Source organism: Eufriesea mexicana, unplaced genomic scaffold, assembly GCF_001483705.2.
Source record: "Eufriesea mexicana isolate 0111107269 unplaced genomic scaffold, ASM148370v2 scaffold1172, whole genome shotgun sequence".
Taxonomy (NCBI): Eukaryota; Metazoa; Arthropoda; class Insecta; order Hymenoptera; family Apidae; genus Eufriesea; species Eufriesea mexicana.
Window position 1 is genome coordinate 93,624 of NW_016909298.1, and position 22,210 is coordinate 115,833.

At 35.3% G+C, this 22,210-nt stretch overlaps 3 protein-coding genes across 6 annotated transcripts in view; 2 read left to right on the forward strand and 1 right to left on the reverse strand.

The window, feature by feature from the left end:
- Stacl (SH3 and cysteine-rich domain-containing protein) overlaps positions 1–4,063 on the forward strand; it is an 83,753-nt gene extending 79,690 nt beyond the window's left edge. For both annotated transcript variants that reach the window (XM_017900388.1, XM_017900389.1), the window contains 4 exons: positions 2,839–3,015; positions 3,083–3,332; positions 3,463–3,646; positions 3,844–4,063. In XM_017900388.1, the coding sequence (XP_017755877.1) occupies positions 2,839–3,015; positions 3,083–3,332; positions 3,463–3,646; positions 3,844–3,990 (758 nt within the window). In that variant the 3' untranslated portion in view covers positions 3,991–4,063. The remainder of the gene's footprint in view (positions 1–2,838; positions 3,016–3,082; positions 3,333–3,462; positions 3,647–3,843) is intronic.
- Positions 4,064–4,108: 45 nt separating this feature from the next.
- Positions 4,109–22,210, forward strand: part of LOC108547745 (uncharacterized) — a 24,706-nt gene continuing 6,604 nt past the window's right edge. The window contains exon 1 of the mRNA XM_017900398.1: positions 4,109–4,801. Within this exon, the coding sequence (XP_017755887.1) occupies positions 4,192–4,746 (555 nt within the window). The 5' untranslated portion in view covers positions 4,109–4,191 and the 3' untranslated portion in view covers positions 4,747–4,801. The remainder of the gene's footprint in view (positions 4,802–22,210) is intronic.
- Positions 9,945–13,659, reverse strand: Idgf4 (Imaginal disc growth factor 4). 3 transcript variants are annotated; one of them, XM_017900397.1, is made up of 6 exons: positions 13,564–13,659; positions 12,700–12,838; positions 12,071–12,324; positions 11,426–11,729; positions 10,680–10,842; positions 9,945–10,433 (listed from the first exon to the last, which is right to left on the reverse strand). In XM_017900397.1, the coding sequence occupies exons 2-6, from the start codon at positions 12,821–12,823 to the stop codon at positions 9,971–9,973; spliced, it is 1,308 nt and encodes a 435-aa protein (XP_017755886.1). In that variant the 5' UTR covers positions 12,824–12,838; positions 13,564–13,659; the 3' UTR covers positions 9,945–9,970. The 3 variants fall into 3 exon arrangements, with proteins under 3 accessions (XP_017755886.1, XP_017755884.1, XP_017755885.1); XM_017900395.1 differs by having other exon boundaries at positions 9,945–10,451; XM_017900396.1 differs by lacking the exon at positions 13,564–13,659 and adding an exon at positions 13,213–13,294 and having other exon boundaries at positions 9,945–10,451.

The window sequence follows — 22,210 nt, forward strand, 5'->3', positions numbered from 1 at the left end:
TTACGGTTTGCAAGGCAAAAAAAAAAAACAAAAAAAGTAAAAAAAAAAAAAAAAGAATTTTCAACACCCGAGATGTTAAAATCGAGCATATTCTGCTTTCCATTTTGGACAGTGCAATGAGCTTTGGACGGTGAGACACTCATGAGTGGGTGAAGAACGTGGAATTTTTAGGGTAGGGGGATGGAATTGCGGGTGTGTTGGAAGTTGGTGAGGAAGATAAAAGGACGTTGTCTTCGATTGTGAGTCAGTGTGAGGATACACGTGAGTGTTTCTCGTTCAAACGGGTATGGAATTGTGGGAGTTGCGCGTGATGGAAGCGCAACTTGGGAGGAACAGTTAATTGGAGGTATCAGTTAATTGGTTTGAGCTAATTTGAGTGGTGTTTTGTGCATGGTTAAAAAGGGACCTGGAATGCCGTGGAGTTGAAAGTGTAATTGCTGGTAACATAAGTCTGTGATGCCCCGATTTCGAAACGAGAAAACGAAGATCGACATTTATATTTCCTTTTTCTGTTTTGCAATATTTTTTCTTAGAATCGGAGAAGTGACGTTGGAATTGCCAGTGAAAGAACATTAGAATTGCGAATAAAGTTCTCTTCGATTATATTCTACACGTGTTTTGCGTTTAAATGCTTTCCGGAAACAACGCTTGGAATTGACAGTTTATTTCTACATATATATATATAACATGGAATTGCAAATTTGTTATTCATTCATTCGACCAGTATTAGAGGAAGAAATTGTTCATTTATTTCCGCGATCCTACCTTATTATCTTCCTTTATGGAATCGCAAGTAAAATGTGGTAAACTAAGTCTTGGAATTGCTAGGTCAGAGAGGTGGAATTGTGAACACAGCTTTGGTCAGTTTGATAGCTTAAATTCGAGCGATTAAATTTCCATTAACTTAATGTCATTGGAAAGTACTTGAAACAGTAAAACATTTGGAATTGCTGAATCGTAGATGTCAAAGCAGTTACATATGCACAGATTTGTCACTTTTTCTCTTATCGAAATCTATAGATCTTTATACTTTTGCACAGTATTAATAAGTGAAATATTTACTTTTCAATTCAGCATGATGAAATTATAAAAGAAAAATTCCTAAATCGGTGCAATTATTTGCAGATTCATTATCATTTACGTACAGGTTGTTTCGCAAAAGACCATGCCGGAAAGGTAAGGATCCACCACAATATTACTTCAAAGCGATTTCAAATTTACAATTTAATGTATCATTATTAGCGTAGCTGTTCTTTTTTTTTTTTTTTTTTTTTTTTTTTTTTTTTTTTTTTTTTTTTTTTTTTTTTAATTTTTTTCTTGTCTCGAAACCAGAATGGTTAGAATAATTGTCGAATCTGGGATTGTTTTGTCGAGCCTCGAGAGTACAAATCGCAAAAAGAAAAATTATTGAAAAAAGAAAGAAAAAAAAAAGTGTATGATTATTAAATTCTAAGTTATTAAAACGTTTCACATTTTAATTTTCCAGTTTTCTTTTTTACCGTCCGGTGTAACCTATTTCTATTTCAATTACCGCCTCAAAAAAAAAAGAAAAAAAAGAAAAGATAAGATAAGAATTAGAAGAAAATTCGCTATGTATGATAAAAACTTGTGCGAAAATTGGGGAAGGGCGAAAATGAAGTAGAAACACGAATTGTTGGATGCGTTGCGTGAAACCGCAAGCAGACAGAAAATTCGTGAGAAAAAGAAGGAAAAACGGTATAAAGCGGAAATCATGTAAATATTGTAAATAAAAATGTTCTCTCCTGCGAGCTCCTCTGCTTTCACTTCTTGATACGCGAGTCGTGTCCCATTTTTTTCAATTCCTTTTTTTTTCCACTTTTTTTTCTTCTTAATTTTCTGCCTTTTTTTTGAAGTTTCTATAAATTATCCTTTTTCTCTGTGTATAAAAAACTTGTATACTGGTCGAATCTGTCGCCTGTTGAGAGAAACTTTTTCTGTATGCATTCGTGGTATAACCGTACATCTATATATACGTACATATATATATATATGGTGTCTCTGCCGTTGTATGTGTTCACTTCCGGCCTCGACGTTGACGCCAAACGGGTATTTTTGCGATACTAAAATTTAATGGAACCCGTTATTGCCATTTCCACGGGGAATTAATATGAAAATACGAACCTGTACTTGCATATGTGTGTATACGTGTGCATACCGCACTTCTCTTGCACGCATATTAAACTTTCAATTGTGTGAACTGTACTTCCACTTGAACTGTGATATCTAATACTTTCGAATTCTCTGGAAAAACCGAGTATCTCTAATTTTTCCTTTCGTGCTGTTAAATGAATTCAATATTCAAAGCAGGATTCTAAACTTTAATTTTCTTTATAACTTTCGTTCACTTTCTCGTTTTGGTTTCTTTCTATTTTAATTTGCCAACTCTATCATGTTTTTGAAAAATCTTTTGTGAAAAAGAAAAAAAAGAAAAACTGTCTCTGAGCCGTAGAAATTTCTCAAGCTTCTCCTATCTCTACTTTACTCTACCTAACTCAGAAAAGCCTGGAACTTTCGCTTCAACAATACACCGTTCTGGCGAACTCCAGAGAGAGACACGACGTAATCTGAAAAAAGAAAAGGGTAGGTAAACATCTTCCTAACAAGATGTTTCTATCTTCCTGCAACCAATCTCTGCCTAACTTCTATCTATCATAACTATCCGCTTACAAAAAAAAAAAGAAAAGAAAAATAGAAAATAGAGAAAGAATAAAAAAGATTACACTGCTTAAAAAAAAAAAAAAAAAATGGCGTCAATGTCGAGCAATGACCTAACCTCAAAGGCTAACTTGCTATGATCGCTCATTATGGAACATGAAGCGCCGCATAGTCCACAACGTAGACGCGAGAGGCTGAACCTGAGGATGAAGAGTCTCAGTTTGGATTCTCCAGAGGGCACTGCTCACGTTCGACATCGTCCACGAGATTACTATAGCGGTGGCCAAAGGGAGTCCACTCCACCCAGACACTCTGACAGTGGAAGCATCAATAGATTATGTAAATATCTTGAATTAGGCACAATTTATGAACCTACTTACTCACAATTTGGATAATTTAATTGCAGCACCATGCAGTCCAGGCCAGGGCCATAGCGTCCATAAGCATATCAGGGGAGCCATCAGGATGTCCAGCATGGAGCTACCAGATGAGAATGAAAAGTCCTATTCGTCGGCGAGCACCTCTCCTTGTCCCTCACCGCACACCAACAATCAGAATCACATGAATCCACCTGGAAAACGTGTTCTACCTCCCAATAACCTATATGTGGTACTGTACAACTTTGAGGCGCGACATCGGGACGAATTGGACTTGAAGTAATCATTCAATGAGTAGTTTTAGAGGCTAACTTTCTCAGATGCGTTGGAACAGTAGGATAGTAGATTATCTGAAGTACACTGACTACTCGGTATCATTGCTAACACTCGGAACGTAATTGTGTTACAGAGCTGGTTACAAGGTGACGGTTCTCGACAAATCAGAGAAGGATTGGTGGAAGGGGAAGTGTCTGGGTGGCCGAGTAGGTTACTTCCCTAGTGCATATGTCATGCGAGTTGAATCTGGACAGAAGACGCTTCAAGTTACTCGCAACCTGCAGCTGACCGACCAAATTACCCTGTTACGTGATCAGGTATTCCTTGTGGCCATTATAAATCACTCATATAATTATCTTTTCTATCCTTTAATTAAATTGTTTTTTAGTTCCTGTTTATATTTTTTCTCCTTCGCGTTTCTTTGTTATCAAAGATATCAAATCTCGACTAATATCGTTCAGAACTACGTGCAACATCACCAGCGCCATCTACTTACAGCGATTCTTCTCGGTAGATTGTGATTCAGGTTGGCGAAGAGGTAGATGGCGTTGCGATGGTTCGCTGCGCCGCAGACGTCAGATCAGCGGACCACACGGGCAAAGAGGGTGAAGTTCTATACAAGGAGACCCTGTGCCCATTGAAGTATCTCCAGGAAGTGTGACAACAGCCTCGCCAGCCAAGCGAGCGGCAGAATCGCGCGAATCTTCGTGAGCGATTCTCCGCTTCAGCGCGGCGTAACGCAGTCGAAAAGTACTACGATTGTCTGCAATGTGCCGAGCAGTGTCGCCACGTAACCACTGTTGTCAACAACGTCAATAACAACAGTTTTAATGACACTGCGAACAACAATAACCTGAAGCTGATGAAGAGCACGAAGGACAACAGCCTGGTACCAAAAAACACCATGAACAATTACCGAGTAATAAACGCTCTAAATTCCTTGTCTTTAAAGGAAAACGCTAAGCTTCTGGCTCGTCTGGACGAGACCAGAGCTCTAAAGAACTCGAAGAACAGTAACCTGGCCAGGTCAATGAAGAACCAGCCATTACCCTTGACCCCAGCCAAGAAGAGGTCTTCCCTTGCTCGTCCAGTTCGAGTCCACGACTCCTTCGACCAACCCAGGAAACTGTTGCCTATGGAATACCCTTTCCACACTCCACAAAAGGCCAACGAAACCACGTACGAAGAGGATGAGTACAAGGAGACCAACTGGTCCATCCGGCTGAAGCTTGAGCAAATGTTCGAGCTGACCTTGCCACAGACCAAGAAAAGGACAAAGAAGAAAACGCCGATCATGCTGATGAAACAGCAACAGGCCAATAAACACGCATGCAAGGACACGGAAAGGCTGCTGCGTGTACCCAGCAATGTGGACCAAGATACTAGGTACAACGTCACACAGTGTTCTGTCATGTGAAGACTCACGTAGACGGTCGTGGAGCGAAAATTGAAGAGACTGGTGCTCGTTGGAGGTAGGCTGACGTAGTTGAAGCCGTGTAGATATAGAGAATGGAGCTCTGTCGTTGCAGTGCCATCTGAAGTGGTTTCTTGGAAGCACGAACAGTGTTGGTTAGGATGTTTGATTCTAATAAGCCTGGACGAGCATTTGGTTGACCTTCGATGACCAAACGCATAGTCGTCGCAGAAAATATTTTCATAGTAGTTGTGGGTTCACACATTGAACGATGCCAGGAATATATATTTTGTGTAGGAGAAACATCAATTTGTAGATTTTAATACAATGGGTTTAGGTTAGGTTTCGAGATAATGGCATATAGATTTCTAATGATACATGAAGGATATCGCTGTAGGTACGTAAAGGATATACATATGTTCGATAATCTTGAGAATGTAAATAATTAAGGTTATATATCTCAACATGTCCAGTTAACATAACCAATAATTATCAAAGTACCACTGTCATAGTGAAATGACTGCATGGTTGATAAACTAGAGTCCCCAAGGTTAATACATATTTAGTGGAATTTCTATTGTTATTGCTCATGCAATAAATTTTTTCTAATAATTATTACTTACATACAATAAAATTATAAATTAAAAATTTTTAATTGGTACAAGGCTTGATTCAAGCATACAGCCATTTCACTAACAAGACTACTTAACCAAAGGTTGTGTTTGGCATTGGAGATATGTAATTTTAATTATTTATATTTTTTAAATTATTAAACCTCTACACCTAAGTATCTTACATGTACGTGAAGAGGTTAGTATTAGGAATATATTTGGAATAGCATTATTTTTTCCTTCTTTCTAAAAATCAGATGAAGTACAAATTGATTTCGTACAACACCGAACGATATTCTAACCTAAAAGTATTGTTTTCTCTCGTTATTTCACCGAGTTTAGTTTTAGTCGCTTTTAAACCAAAAATATTATTAAATTTTTTCGCTACACTGATTTTGGGACCTATATTTCTGCGAAGACTATATGAAACATAGTCGAAGAGATAAATTGTGTTAACAAGACTCAGGGCCTGCCTCCCGAGCACCCGTTCGAAATTCAAGATGGAGTCAGTGCCCAGTCACGTGACACGTGTTTCGCTAATATGTAATAAGAAAGTTCTTTGTTCAGTGTGACTCGTGTCATAATACTATCGATCGCTTGTTGAGTTTGATAAAATCACCCAAAACGAGGAGATCGATATTTATATGGTTTTTAAGGTAGCCAGTTCGCGTAAATAATCAAGAATGCACATCATGGTCCGATGATATCCGAGGCAAGAAAGGTCTATGATTGATCTTGTCCTTGCAAAACGATTATATCGTATAGTCATTTATTTATGCATTTATCACGTGTCTTTTTTTCGTTGTCGTTGTTGTTTCTTCCTTTTTTCTTTTCTTTCTTTTTTTTTTTTGAAACTAATTTTACACTAACTTGAACAAATGATTCATCGTTTTTATCTTTGAGATTTATGTTCAGTTAAATATTTCTAATGTGATGAATTTTTGAAGAGCTTAAACGTTGCGTATGGTGTAATAGTTGTAATAATCGATATTTAAATAAGTGATTAATCTTGTGGAAAAATATCGTTCACGAGTTAAAACGTGTGAAAAGGTGTTTGCTTGATCGATTAATTAACAGTGAGCCATTCGTTGGGGAAAAATCGGATATCATTCGAAATCGATGAGAACATTCAGGTAACTTGCAGAGTGTGAGAAATATAGAACCAATAGGGGTCCTCTTTTGTTAGCTGGTCGCAGGAATTCTCATATATCATCCCTCTCCCTCCATCGGTATAGGAAATAAAAATTCTTTGTCACAGGTCATTAAGAAAATACTTGGCAAAAGGGATATTTCTTTTTTCTCAGTTAGAATACTTTTTTATCGATTAAATTCCCAACCGGATATTGAATTTGAACAATTTCGTTTCTCCTTTCTTTTTTAATTTTTTCCCAATATGAAGGTAAAAATCGGAATTTGATGATCTTGACGTTACGATTCCCAATTTTTATACCTTACGATTCGAAACAATCTCACTGCACCACTGAACCGAATTAAAAATCGTAATCGAAAATTCTAACATAAACGCGCTTGTATTTTACAACTAATTCCGTCCCCGAGAAACATTTAAACTGATAAAAAAAATTCGTCATTTAATTTGTTCTATACTTGCGTGAAATTCTAAAAATATTTGCCCCGCGATCTTATTTCCATTGCGACGATATGAATCATGAATAATCATTTTGTTGAAGTCGCGAGAAGGGTGCAATACTAACTGATTAAATCTATCAAAGGTTGAGAGATAAAATTATGCAGAGAAATGTTATGGACGATTGTCACTGTATTTAATAATGCGATATTTTATCTGAAGAGTTGACCAATTGCGTGATCTGCATTTACTTGATATGCATTTATAAGTACGAGTCGTTTCTGAAGGTACGTAACACGGAGTTCTTATTGAAATACACCGATAGTCCTGTAAAATAGTTCATGCAAAACCGAGGCAAAATATAGTCAAGGTATATTATCGCAGCTAACTTTATAGAAGAAAAATGCTCGACTCGTAGCAAACTTCAGAGTGACCAAAATATTCGAGACACGGTGGCGCTATCTCGTTGGTTCGCCACGTACCTTCAGAAATGCCTGTACATAGGCGTCGTTGAGTCTGAGAAATATATCAACGTTGAAGATTTTCATTCCAGTATTGGTAAATGAAAAACTAGAAAGGGTGTTTAAGAAATATATGAAAATTAATTTCGGATGAAACGAAGGAAAGAGGTTCGGAAAATTATTTGTTCACCAGTTAGAACACCGTCGATCAATTTGAAACAGCAATCAGCAGATATTTCATCCCCGATAGAATAAAATGTAAAGAAATAGAATGTGACATCTTCTTGTTGCTGCTTTTCAATTTCTTAATGACACATACGACACAAACACAGAAGTTGCATTTCCAAAGTCGAAGAATATTGAAGCACCGAAGCATTTGAGTGAAAACGTTTCACACGATATTCACACATAGAAGAAAGTCACATCAGAGAGCTCCGTGTACTTATTTTTTCACTATCCGACTACAGCCAACTTTACGATGAGCTGATCTAGTCGCAAATGTGCTTTCAACAACGTAATCTCATCGAGTGTGTCCTGTTCCTGCTTAGAGAATCCTTCGATCGTCCTCGATTGCGTTTGAACTCGTTCGTAAGACACAGAAGGAAATCATTTTGAAATAAATTGCGACGTATTTATAATTCGTATTTGAGGTCGAGAAAATTGATTCAATCGCAGATAAATTTCTTCTCGGCTTGCTCATTTTGTTCTTTAAAATTTACGAGAAATATCCGAGGAGATTCTTTCTTTCTCCATTTTTCTTTTTCAAATTCCCTTTTCGTTTTCTAAAACTTATTTTATTCGAACAATTATATTTATTTGTCTATCTTCGAAAGTCCAATTTTCCAACACTGCAGATTCGAGCCCAAAATTCTAAAGCGTTGCAGCCTAACACGCCATCTGTTACATAACCTATATCTTCAACCATAACCTATATCTGTATCTACTCCAGTCGTTTCTTATGAATACTACATAAAGTACATATATTTTTTCTTACTATTTTTATCACGGTAGTCAACTTGGAATTTTTGGAAAGAGATTTTCAAACTTACGGACAAGTTCGTGTTAACACTTGACGAGGACCGGGAGATCAAAGTAGATTAGGATTAAGTATCAGGGATAACCGTTGTGTTATTGTACGTTGTAATGCTACATATATTATATTTCATTATATTATATGCCGTAATGTAACGAGTGCCCTACCCTTGTTAAAGTGTATATCGAATTATTAACTGTACCATAGAGTGTAAGCTATTCCAACTACCACGCCCAGTATTTTCTAAGTATTATGATTATGCTGCAGGATGTGTTCGTGTTGTTGCAACTGCTTCTGGTTTGTCATTCCACTGGAACGATTTTTTATAACCTCACTAGCCCTACGAGAATCGATTTAACCCCTTCGTCTGCAATATCGTGCGAGACTCGTGGTAAGGGGATCGGGTCAAACACGAGTATCACGTGTGAGAGCCGTGGTTCAAAGTTAGGGCTCAATGTGACCATCACGGGTCAGACTCGTGATTAATTTTCGCCGATATCTTTCTGTCTCAGTGTTATTCATTTTTACATGGCTCGACGTGTGACCGACGTTGTCGTTCATCATGACACGCGCCATCGGAACTCTAATGGTAAAAGATTTAAACTTGAAAAATTTGTTTCTTTTAATCTTTCTTATATTTTATGTTATTCAACTTAGTGGAACGACGAACTTAAAGACAGGAACCAAATGAAACAAAGATAACTACGACACCGCGTTCACTGTATCAACGTTTGTGCACGAATGTTTGACGAAGCGTTGTGAGTTCGAACGAAGCACGAGAATGATGTATGTTCGATGATAATGTTGACGAGCAAGAGGAAAGCAGAACTACGAGTATACAAAGAGATTTCAGGAACGTTTCGTTTCTACGTGTGAGAGTGGCTACGGATTAGCTATGTCTCGTGTGCCATAACTCCTAACGTTTGATATATTTAACGAGTCTAGTCCATTTACAAAAGAAACTAAGAAACCTTTCGTACATACCCGAGCAAATGTGTTTATCCGAATTCATAGACTGCACGAAATATATATTATATCTATAAATATATCGACGTACGTTTACTAGATCACTACCATACCGACCGATCGGGGCCTTACGATAATCGTGCTAGGGAATTTGACCAGGAGGGACAACAGCCGAAATGAAAAATCTTTCAATGACTATTTCACTTTTATTCTCGATACATAACTCATAATACAACATTCTTCTTTTATTCTTCCATCGTTCGACACTAACACTTAATATATCATGGAAATAGCACACGCGAAATGTTTAAAAATAGGGATCAGGAATATAAAAAATACGGAAGAAATGCATAAAACTGGTTGACCAACTGGAAAACTAACGGAGGAGACCCCGTCAACGTTGTAAAAGGGATACGTTTCTCGACAATTTTTCAACTCCAATTGCTTAAATGGATAAAAATAAAATTAAACAAACAGCTTAATACGTTAGAGCTTAATTTTAATTCCAGCTGTGTCAACGTTGGCCAACCCAGCTTTTCTCAATGTCCATTCAACAGTCTGTGACAGCTCCTTACAGCTTGTATTTAGCACCTCTGATTATGGGGTATTTATCTCCAGTGCAGACACCACGGAAGTCGTCCAAAGACAAATCGTATATGGCCACACCACCCAAACCTTTGGCTTTAACATAGCTAGCCTTGTTACCAGCTGAGTCAGGGTCCTCGTAACCAACCCAGATACCATCGGCGCCAGTTTCCTCGTTGTAAGGTTGGAAGGCATAGCTACCATACTTATGTTTCGGGTCACCAACGCGTCTCAACCGACCCACAGCAGATTCTGTCAGCCTGGAACAGACTTCAGCGTACGAAAGGAGTCCAGGGGTATTGGTGTGTGGCCCTTCAGCACCTGGACCATCAGTGACGATAGGTGGCACCCCTGATATTTGACTGTCCGACGTGAGCTTCCACGTGCGAGCGAAGGTTGGGATTCCCACGACGATCTTGTATCCAGGTGTACCATTCTCGAGCCAATACCTTGAAGTAGAATTAATACTTTGCGGATATTTTTGGTTTGCCCCAGGCTGATGGGAATATCGTGCAATTTGAAAGGTTAACAAACTTGAAAATCAAGAAATCTGTTTTAATCGAGAAGAAATGATTTCTCCGGATCAAATAGATTGCACGAAGATTAGATTTTGGATAATTTCGAATTTTTAATAAATTGTGAATTACGTTCGATGATCTTTGGTATTATAGCATATTAATCCTCAAGTTTCTCACCTGGTAGGAGAATCAATGTTGTCTTCAGGCACGCGTCCATAGCTCTCGTAAATGGGTGCTGGGTAGTCAGCTTCCTGTGGATTACGCTCTGGTGTCTTCTGATCGAATGCGAACAAGTGCACAGCGTCGATATTGGGTGCCAACAATCTGGCGTCAAAGTAAACTGTAAAAGATATCAGCCTTTTACCTTCCATAATGACATATAATTTGCAAAGAAAATTAATCGAAAGCAAAACCATTTGGCAAAAAAGACCATACTGGGCCTTATAAAAAATCGTTATATTTATATTTATCGATATTCACAGAAATGTTTGGACAAAAATACGTTATTTACAGATCATTCTGCCTGCACAGTAATGCAGGAAAATACGTTATTTACAGATCATTCTGCCTGCACAGTAATGCAGGAAAATACGTTACAGATCTCAGTACAGGATCAGCTAAGTTCAATATTTAGAGAACGTGACGTTGGCTAACTGCATAAGCGTTTAAAGCAGAGTAGATGTCGCCATCACGTCCTTAATTTCAAAATAAACAGACCATGTAATTTTCATTAGTTTCTCAGCCCTACTTCCCCGACACATACGTATGCTAATATTACACCCGGTATATTGCTGAAACCTCTTAATCTCATTTAAATATTTATTTTTGGACAGGAGGAAGAGACATCATCGTCCAAGCTAATACAATTTTAATGAATTGCTGAGATTTGATAGCAAATAAGTGGAAATGGTATCGATACTCACTGCTACTGTTGACATGAGGAAGTACAGCGACCGACAAACCCTTCATTCTTGGCCTAAGCTGAGCTTTCAGATCACGGACTAGAATGGTGAAACCGTCACGATGCTCCTGTTCCTTGTCATCCTTGAATTTACCATAACCGAAAAACTTCAAGAAACCGTGCTTGACTGATCCTAGAACACCACGTTGTTTCTTGACTTTTGCTGGTGGGAATTGCCAGGCCAAGTCGATTCCATCAAAGTCGTAGTCGTTGAGAAGACGGTTTATAGAGTTGATGAACTTAGACCTTGATTCTGGTGTCTCAGTCTGAAGATAATTATATATTATTAAGATTATATAATTAAGATTAACGTTGAATTATTGAAGAAATTAAATGTGAGGTATTATATAGATCTTAGTGCTGCCTCATGGTGCAGTGAGAAACTATGTGATCTTTTAACGCTATTTAACCATAAATTTCTAATGAAATTTAAAAAAAAGCATAAAAGAAATTGGGTTGTTTGAAATAATCCAGTTTTGATATACTTATAGAGGCAAATTGAGAATGTCTGAATTAAAATGACACTTATGCATGTAACGAAGAATAATATAGCTTCTCAATGTTACTCGATACCCAACTCAAGTGAAAGTAAGTTCAATGTACTTACAAGGACAAGATACTTATGAGTTCCATCCTCTGGATCAGCATTGCCACCGATACTAAGGTAGATCTTCAACTCTGGGAAGGACCTTTTCAGTTGAGTAGTAAGTTTGTAATAGGAATAACCAGCTCCTGTATCCAAAGATGGATTTAAAGGCACAACTTCAAAAGTTTCTGCATTGATCCCTGCGAATCCATAAATCAAATGTGTGCAGAGAGACAGGGCTGAGCGAACATCATCTAACTGGAACTTTCCTGGTCCTGGAAGGAATTACATTAACTTAAATACCAAAATAAAAACCAAAAAGGAGACTATCTGAAGAAAGATAATCTAAAGTAAATCTATTCTAAAGTAATTAGTTGTGAATAATATCATAAATGTATCTGATGAGGTAAAATGTTCATGATTCATCATCAGATTATAATAACTGCTCATGTTTTTAATTTCCTTTTTAATATACATGTAATTGAGGAAGTTATTAGTATTGCAATATTTCCAGTTGAAATATTCAACATGAAAGTTACTATTTAATTTCAGTTTCACTGAAAATATTCACTTCCACTGGATTGCTATTTTAAATTAACATTAGCTCATTGAGTAATAGAATGTTTTATGAAATAGTGAAAGAAATTTACCTTGTCGATCGAAGGCCGAGCTGTTCCAATAGCACACTACCTTATTGTGTTCATTGGTGGTGGTGGCAGTGAGTGCCAATTGGACGCAGAACGCCGCAACAGCAGCGAAAATTAACACTTTCATTTTCGCAGTCTAGATCTAAAAAGTTTAACATACTGTATATGAGATCCAACTTCATCGATCGAATATGAAACATCTAGCTCGACATTTCTACTATTAAACCAAACATTCCATGAAATTTCACATTTCACGAGCAACGATAATTCAAGGGCAATACAACCATAAATATACAAAAAAAAATTTCAGGAAAGAATCGACCCAGGCATATGATAAAAAGAAATACAGAAAAATCCTGAAGAATATAATTCTATAAAATTAATGAAGGGTTCTTCGGGTTCCTATTAATTAATAAAAAATATTGAGATAAATATTTAGAAATTTTTAGGATATTTAAAATATTGAGGAAATATTGAAGGAAAATACAATGTCTATTTAAATATTACTTCAATTACCTCTACGATCTAAATTTTCATGCTCACTAATACCAACGACAGCTTAGAACATTTACAATTTATTCACACTTCTTACATCTACTATTAAAAAAAAAAAAAAAAATCGTTACTATTTACAATTTTTGTTTCTACCATGATCGTATCAACGATTACTATATTATTTTACTATTGTTCAGAATTTTGCGTATAAGGAAACCACACAATCCTCAAACAAAACTGCACTCTTAATGGTAAACCATGCACGAGAGCCACCGTCTGCGATGGTCCGAATAAAAATCCAAGGCTGACTGTATTTTTTCCAAGGAGAAAACAAAATTGGCTGGCAAAACGAATATTGTAAACACGTCTTACCTTTTCGGAAGGAAGAAACCGACTGTCTGCGGCGATTTCTTCCTCGGGGACTTTGATACCTTGGCCTGATCCACTGGTCGAAGTAGTGGGGCTGCTCGATCTTACGTCAGCATCGTGATCTACCAGAAACAGTTTCTCCACGAATATGTCTCCGTGTTGACATGTTCGGATGAGAAATCAAGGTCAACCGTGGGGCCAAAATGTTTCTCGGAACTTCGACTCGTTAACGCATACTAGATACGCAGTCAATTTCAAGGAATAGGTGGCATGATTTCTTGAACTCGATGACAGGATGATAACGTGGATTTGTTTCAACTATCTTCCAGCTTACAGAACTTTCTACGGATTTTTTTTTTGGATACCCTGTATATTAGAGAAGCTGAAGTCCACATGACTGAAGAAATTTTGGTGTAGATTTGGACAGAAAGTTGAAAATGAATACTTTTAAAAAATACATCAGACGTATTATTTTAAAATCTATAATGATCAATGACTTATAGAAATAAATACGTACTATATATATGTATTTACTAAATATACTAAATATACTAAATATATATACCTACTAAATATATGTACTTATAGTATAAATATATATTTATAGAAATAAATACTTATAGAAATAAATATATAGAAATAGGTATATGCACAACTAGGTTTTATTAGGTTCTTATTGGAACAGGATTCGATATTTATTTTATCAAAAGCAGCTCTATTATAATTATTTACTTCATTAATTATAGTTAATATTATTCTAATATTCATCCAAATAAATTCATATAATACATCAGATGTATTTTTTTTAAATCTGTAATGATCAATGACTTATGAGAATAAATAGGTGTATGTAACTAGTTTTTATTAGTAAAAACTTATTCTTAGTAAAATAAAATTCAATATTTATTGTACCAAAGCAGCTTTATTATAATTATTTAGTTCATTAATCATAGTTAATATTATTCTAATATTCATCGGAATTAGTTTAATAGGAATAAATTACCGGTGCGTAATAACCTTTAAATAATATTTAATTTTTTTTTGTAATTGGATGTTATTTCGCAACAAATAATGATGGATAGATTCCAAGAAAGCGGAATGAAATCAGTCTGAAAAAAAAATTATGTATTGCGGTTTCAGATCTCTAGAAAAAAAGGTACTAAAGGGAAATTGGTAATGGAGCATTTATTTCTTCAAACAGTATACTGATCGTGAAAGGTCAATTATAGTTCCCTTCTACGTTGTTTATTATATTATCTAACGTGTTATTTTGCCAGACGCCGGCTATCTGTTAGTAATTTCTTGTTAATTTACTGAATCTGAAACGCAGCAGAATCGCAACCTCTGGGTTATCGCGATAATGTATGTACATCTCGTTCACCCCAATATTTATAACTTCTGTTCTCAGCCAAGGAATACTTAAGTCTGGTAGCGTAGGATATAGAGAACCTGAGGATTTTCCCATTTCCTGTTGCACGTTTTTTTTAATGCTATTATATAAACTTGTACAACATTTTTTGAACGTTGTTTCCTCCTTTTTCCACGTAATTTAAATTTCATTTGGATTTCAACTGTTTTATATCCTGAAAAATAAAATTTCTCACCAGAAAGTTCCACCCAACTTGTAACATGGATGTAATGCAATGGATACAATGTCTCTAATCGTAGTTATGTAGTTTGTATAGTAACTATACTAACTGTAGTGTTATATGTAACTATAGTATTGTGAATAACTATAGTAACTCTACGGTGTTATATGTAACTATAGTAACTACAGTGTTATGTGTAACTATAGTAACTACAGTGTGTTATGTAACCACAGTTTTATAAGTAACTATAGTAACTACAGCAAAGTATACTAAATCAATTAATTCTGCTATAACTAATTCCATTATAGAAGTTTAGTATAGTTGAGTATATAGGAATTAGTATACTATATCTAAGAACAGTATGAAAATCGTATAAACGAAGTTTGATTAAATATATGGTATAGCAGAAATATAAAATTTTTGTTTTAAATAGAAATATGGAAAAAGGTAAAAGGAATATGTAATAAGTAATTACGCCATATCTAATATAACATAGGGAAAAATACGTTTATAACGTTTACGTTAAACGTTGGTAGAAGCCATGTTTGCCGACTGTATTTACAAGCTGCCTTGTTTGTCGGATAAATTCAGTATCAGTAGATCTAGATTCACATAGATCAGCTTGAATAAATTAACATAACATCGACTGGTAAAATTATTCAACGAATCAGCACAGCTGCAGAAAATAAAAACGAAAAAAGACAGGAGAAAACGGAAAGAAATATTCCGGGACCTACGTTTAATTACTATTTTTGGGTCCAGGAGCATTGGCCTGACCAAGATATATTTAAATACAAACCGTATTTATTTAAAGCTGTCTCATATGGAAATTTTAATACATACCTACCCATTTTTAATAAGAAAACCTGTACCATCACATTTCCATTGCAATTATTCCTAATCCAGCGATTTTCAACATTTTCTGTCTCACAGCACACATAAATTAATTACTAAATTCTATGGCATTCGAAAACAGAAATATTTCCTGCTAATATGACAAAAAAATGTAGGTGTCATTTTTATATTCAATGGTCTAAGAGAAGGAAAGTTAGCAGTCCTGATTAGATAGTCATTATATGTTTCAAAAATTCTCACAGCATGTTTAATAATTATTAAGACACATATACAGGTTGAGAACTACTGTCTCAATCCTATACGGTTATATAGGGTGTCCCAGCAATAGTTGTACAACCAGGAAGGGGATAATTCTACGTGAAAAAGCAAATCGAAAATAAGGAATAAAATTTTTTCATTTGAAGCTTCTTTTTCGAGAAAATCGACTTTGAATATTCACCAAGTATGCACGCACTTAACTTTGACTATGGCGGACGGCCATTGGTATACCAGCGTATTCGGTGAATATTCAAAGTCGATTTTCTCGAGAACGAAGCTTCGAATGAAAAAATTTAATTCTTTATTTTCGATTCATTTTTTCACGTAGAATCACTTCCTGCCCAGTTTTACTAGCGTTGCTAGGACACCCTGTATATCGAGTACGATTCGTTAACCTATCTTAGCTGGTCTATTTTACTTTTAATATATGAAACACGTAGCTTTTTATCATAATTTAATAAAAAATAAAATTAAAAAAATAAAAGGAACATGATATAAATGCGTTGGAAGAGTATAAAAATAGAGTCAAGATTTTACTATTATTTCAAAATCTATTCTTAATTCTGAATCAACAGTTGACTCTATGCAATCTCCGGTTTAACGACCTAACTTTATTTACCTACTATTCTTCGCTTTTATCAACACCGAGTAAATAGAAACGTAAATAATAATACTCGTTTACAGTGTAATAAACGCGTGTATACGCACACAGTCGTATAATTGGACTGATCTATCGCAATGCACAATTAAGTTTCGTTAGTAAAATCGAGTTATGTCACTCTTGAAACCCATTATTCAATTCTTATAGTTAAAGATAGTTGGACGATCCTATGCGATACAGCTTTATCGACCTAGTAGTGCCCACTTTAGCGTACACAGTTAGGACCGAACCTGGACACTTACGTGGGCAGATGACATGGTCAAATTCGGTTGGGAAAAAGAGAAGAGATCGATGTCAAATTTTCTCTGACAGTTTACCTCTGGCGTTCACATTCGAGGCCCACTTCGAGATCCAATTTCCAAAAATTAGTGCGGATAGCAATGGACGTTAAAGTGGGAAAAATTTCGGATATTAAAATGGACAAAAGTTCGGACACTGAAACGACTACTTTTTCATTATTATTATTATTATTATTTTTATTATTATCATTATTATTTTTCTCCCTTTCCGGGGTTCTCCATCGGCTGAACGGCACACTGCCAAGTCCAGCTTGGTTTTTAATTTATGTCATTGTGGAAGTTCCTTGTAATGTTGCGCGTGTGTAATATGGTTGCCTTAATTCTGGTCTGTATCCTGAATCTATTGTCTCTAGTTTTGTTGCGGTGCAATAGTAACGCATGACTGCTCTATTCATTTCGTCAGTCCACTTCATGCGTTGCCTGGGTTTTGGTGGTTGCAGGGTTTCCCTCCAAAACATCCACGGTTCGGTTTATATGTATTTGTGTTCGTGTATTTTGTGTGTTTTTTATTTATTTCGGTTGTCCCAGTTTCGAGTTTCGCGGTAATGTCCGACCTGCTCAGACAATTGCCACCGATGGTCTGTCTACTGTCACGCCTTAGCATCGACTCTGGGAGTGCCCTGGCGAACCCCAGGCAGCGTCCTCTATTCGAGGCATTTTCTATATTTTGTCTCCATTTTCAATGGGTTTCCCTTTTAGTCGCCTCTTATGGCAAGCAGGGATTACTGTTGGGGTATTCTGCCCCGTCCACAACATGGGATTATTATTATTGTTTTTATTTTTATTATTATTATTATTAATGGATAAGTAGATGTACATAATTTGCTACGTGGGTACATATCGTACGTTAGCGTTAGACTTAGAGACATATTTGCCTCTGTGGTTTGTGGGAATGAGTAATTTCCCAGTGAAGGTTACTGCAAGTATGTATGTATATAAATTTTTAAGAAGCGAGAGTCACGAGGACGGCATCTCATATGGCTCCCAGTTCATGTTCGTCCATACATGAGTTTATTCCGAGAGATTTTCTGTTTTTGCGTCCTCGGTTACCAGTTCGTCCTCGGTTGTGAATAATCACAGTGGCACCTTGACTTTCTGCAGGATTCGTCTGCAAACTAACACGTTCATGATCATGTGCCTTCAGGATACTTTCTCGTCCGACTCGCGCGCCTCTGGCGACCCTGACTCGCGACAAGGAAAAAAGGTAAACAGTGTCTAACGTGATACATCAAGGCGAATGTTTGAAAGAAACATCTGTGCCAATAAAAATGAGGCGAAATAAAGATACGTCAGTAGAAATGGTAACAATTTACATAGTAGATTTACATAACGGTGACAGATCCAATGAAGGAAATAATTTGGAATACGTTATGTCGGATATTATATTTAATTATATATGTAATTATCCAGACTTTGTAATTTATAAGTAATTAACCCTTTGCACTCAAAAGGTGACTCTTAGTCACCATTTAATCGGATTCTAAACATCTATGTTAGTTAATATATTAAATTTAAAATTACCCAACGATGTGTGGAATGTCGAAGTAAAATAATTCTACGTCTTTATTTGCATACGATTTTTTATTTATAAATATCGTCGACTTTATGGCAGAAAGTTTTCGAATGGCTATTTTTTTGTAACGAAAACATCGTCGAGTGCAAAGGGTTAAAATTAATAAAATTACTTAAAATATATGATCAGATAGAAATATTAAAATATATTCAAAAATGTATATATGTTTGCATACATTTGGATCTATCCTTGGTAGGGTTAAGTTGTTAGGTTGTTAGGTTAGGATTTTTATAAACAATTTGATTTCACATGGAGAAAAATTTTATAGTGTAAAAGAATATTTTCTGATCGTAATAATACCGCGAATTTATGGCATATACTTCTTGCTACAAATAGTCATTGCTGACAAGACACTTTCTCCAGGTGCTTGACCGCTTTCTAACCTAACTCTTGTCTAGGTTAGCCACCAGCAACTTTTTCCAAGTTCTCTGTCGCTTGAGAGAAACATTTTGTTTAATTCTTTTCCTTTCACTATCGAGGAAACGAAATAAATCTGCAATCATGGCACGTTTCAAGGTTTGTTTTGAAGTCGCGAATCGCGAAGGTTTAAAATGTTATAATTCAACTTCCTTTGTATTAATCGAATATGATGAAGCATCACGATGCATGATCTCATCTCAAAACGTATTATACAATTATCTTCAATTACCTTATCGCGAGTCAGCTCGCGTATTCGCCAATTCACGTGCGAATAACCTTCGAGGACTTGCGAGTGACGACAGCCTTCTTGTCTCCGTATTTTCTTCTACCCTAACTTTTTCAGCTCTCGTTTAAATTCTCGTTCGAAAAGTTTCACGATCGTATTCCGCAGGCTTATGCAAGTTAAAACCATCTTGGCAGGGGAATCCCCCCACTCCATACAGGAAGAAAGAAATAAGACATTTTTATTGCTCCTTTGTTTCTTCTTTTATTTCCTGTGTTCTCTCCTAACTCATTTTTATCATCCTATATCTGGACACTGCATACTAAATTTGTTCCTTTTTAACGTTATTTTCAAAGAACAGATTTCTTAACATATTTCATATTTTTCAGTCTTCTGTATATTTGTTTCCTAATATTATGTACATGTCATCTTTTCAATATCGTGCATATTTCTATAGTATTTTCTCAGCAACATTCTCAGCAGAAATAAAGAGAAAATCTCCATAATCGTCATTCACGGTTATATAAATTATTATATATTATATTAATTATTATATTGCAAATTATTAAAAACCGGGGAAAAAGACGCGTTTAGGGCAAAGCTGCTAAACTGCATATTTGCCAAATTATTTTTATAAAAATATTCTTTGTATGAAAGATTTTTATAGTAATTTCCCTTTTAGAAGGCAGAAAATAATTTTTTCCTCGATTTTCTTATATTACTTAATAGGTTGTTCCTTTGAACATAAAATTCGTTTAGAAAATAGTAATTCTCAAAAGACTTTTAATTATAGAAAAAGAAAAAGAAAGTCAACCGACATCTTTTATAATACATTCGATTAATAAATCTAACATCGTTAATCTTGACTAATGCTACTATTTCTTCATTGCGAGGTTCCCCGAAGATATGAAAAAAATTATCATCTCTATAACGTCAACCGACGTTAGAAAACAATTTCAAGAAACTCAGACGTTATCAGGAATTCGTGACAGGACGTTATAGAGACGGTTAGACGCAATGCAAATCGCTTCTAAGAATCGCGATCGTCCTGTATCGTATTCCGAGCTTGCGTAACTTTTGTATACGTGTGCGTCTGAGTCATTGGCAAATAAAATCACGAGCAAGGACTTCTAAACGGTTCGATAAAATCGACTAATCTACATAACATCCGATACATCATATGCAAGTAGCGACCAATAAGAAAAACCTGCTACCTTTGTTGAGTAACGATTTTTCTGATTTTTAATTTCGAACCGAATTTTATTTGAGGTTATGATTTACCGCGGTAGAAAATATTTTTGAACATTTCGTATAAATTTACATTAAGTGCAAAGCATGGTACAATATATATGTAGATTTGATAAAATCATCAGAGGTTTGATAAAACATCGAGAATGTTTTGCTACGACACGTCGATGACACATCGATAAGGAACTTGTTAAGAGAACAGTTAAAATATTTAAGTGATGTTTAATTAAGATCTGATTCATTGTGGAACTTTTGTAGTGAAGAAGTTAATAGAAACATAAACGAAAAGAAAAAAATGTAGTATATAGTTACTGTTGTTGTACGAACATATTTTTAGAAATTACATTTTCACTGATTCTAGAAACTATAGATTTTCCAAATCTACAAATATTGTGTCAGCTTTGGTGTATGACTACTTTTCTACACTAAAAGGAAAAAAGAGAAAAAAAATATTACTTAAAACTGAAGATATTACAGTAACGATAGGAAACAAACATTGAAGTAAAACAGCAGACAAAATATTTGTATAGTTATCGGTTAGTTTATTTTGTAATAAGACATGTACAAAAAGTTTGAGTTATGGTAATGATCAATAAATCATTGAGTAGTAAATGTTAGTTCAGTGATTGTTAAAAAAAGAAGATAATAGCTTTTTCCAGATGCACATATCACTGTTAAAGGTTATTAGGACAGTAGATTATTTTGTAATAATTTATTTCCTACAGACAGATCAACATGGTCATAAATACATTCTATGTATGTAAAATACTTGGTAGCTTATCTTTATGTAACCTGAACTCTGCATGCAACAAAATCTTAAATTTTAGAGAAATAAAATACATCTATTTAAGAGATATAACTAAAACAATTTTGTAACTTACAATTAGATAGTCCTGTTATAATGTTAGATAAATTTATATCATTTTAAATAGAGTATAATTAACTTGCTTTCACGTTATTTAAGTAAGGTAACTTTAGTTTCCTATAAAGATAAAGGGTAGATATAGTAAAAAATCAAGTTCCAGAGTTTTTAAGTCTTTTATTATGAAAAAAACTCTTATGTACATATGGATCACTTTTCTCTGTATCAGTGTATAAGTAGATATCTACGGTCATAACAAATATTAATCTATGTCTGTAGTAAATTCCTTAAAGTAGTTCCTTTCATTCTGTTAAGTCTTGATTAGTTAGCGTCAGAACGACGACTAATAGGCAATAAATAAATCACGTGTACCCTTGTACCAATTGTATTGCACGGTTTCAACGAGAACAGTCGGCTGATTGAAGTGCTGAATTCTATTTAAAAATTTCCAACATGTTGGTTTAAGTAATACGTGCATTTAAGTCACAATTCCGCGTAGGTAGCTCGTTGAAGGAAGTCATCGACTCTTTCACTGACAGAATATTTATTTTATAATCTTCTTATAAATTACTTAACTTTCAGTGATAACTTACAACTTGATATCGGGTGATTAATGTTTCACTTAAAAAAAAAAAAAAAAAAAAAACCCAAAAAAAAGGGAA

What these genes read in the sequence shown, in the direction of transcription:
- Idgf4 (XM_017900395.1), bottom strand. Translation starts at nt 12,823, where the DNA reads ATGAAAGTGTTAATTTTCGCTGCTGTTGCGGCGTTCTGCGTCCAATTG. An exon ending in CTCGGCCTTCGATCGACAAG is followed by an intron (nt 12,325 to 12,699) that starts GTAAATTTCTTT and finishes AATTCCTTCCAG; the next exon opens with GACCAGGAAAGTTCCAGTTA. An exon ending in TCCTCATGTCAACAGTAGCA is followed by an intron (nt 10,843 to 11,425) that starts GTGAGTATCGAT and finishes TATCTTTTACAG; the next exon opens with TTTACTTTGACGCCAGATTG.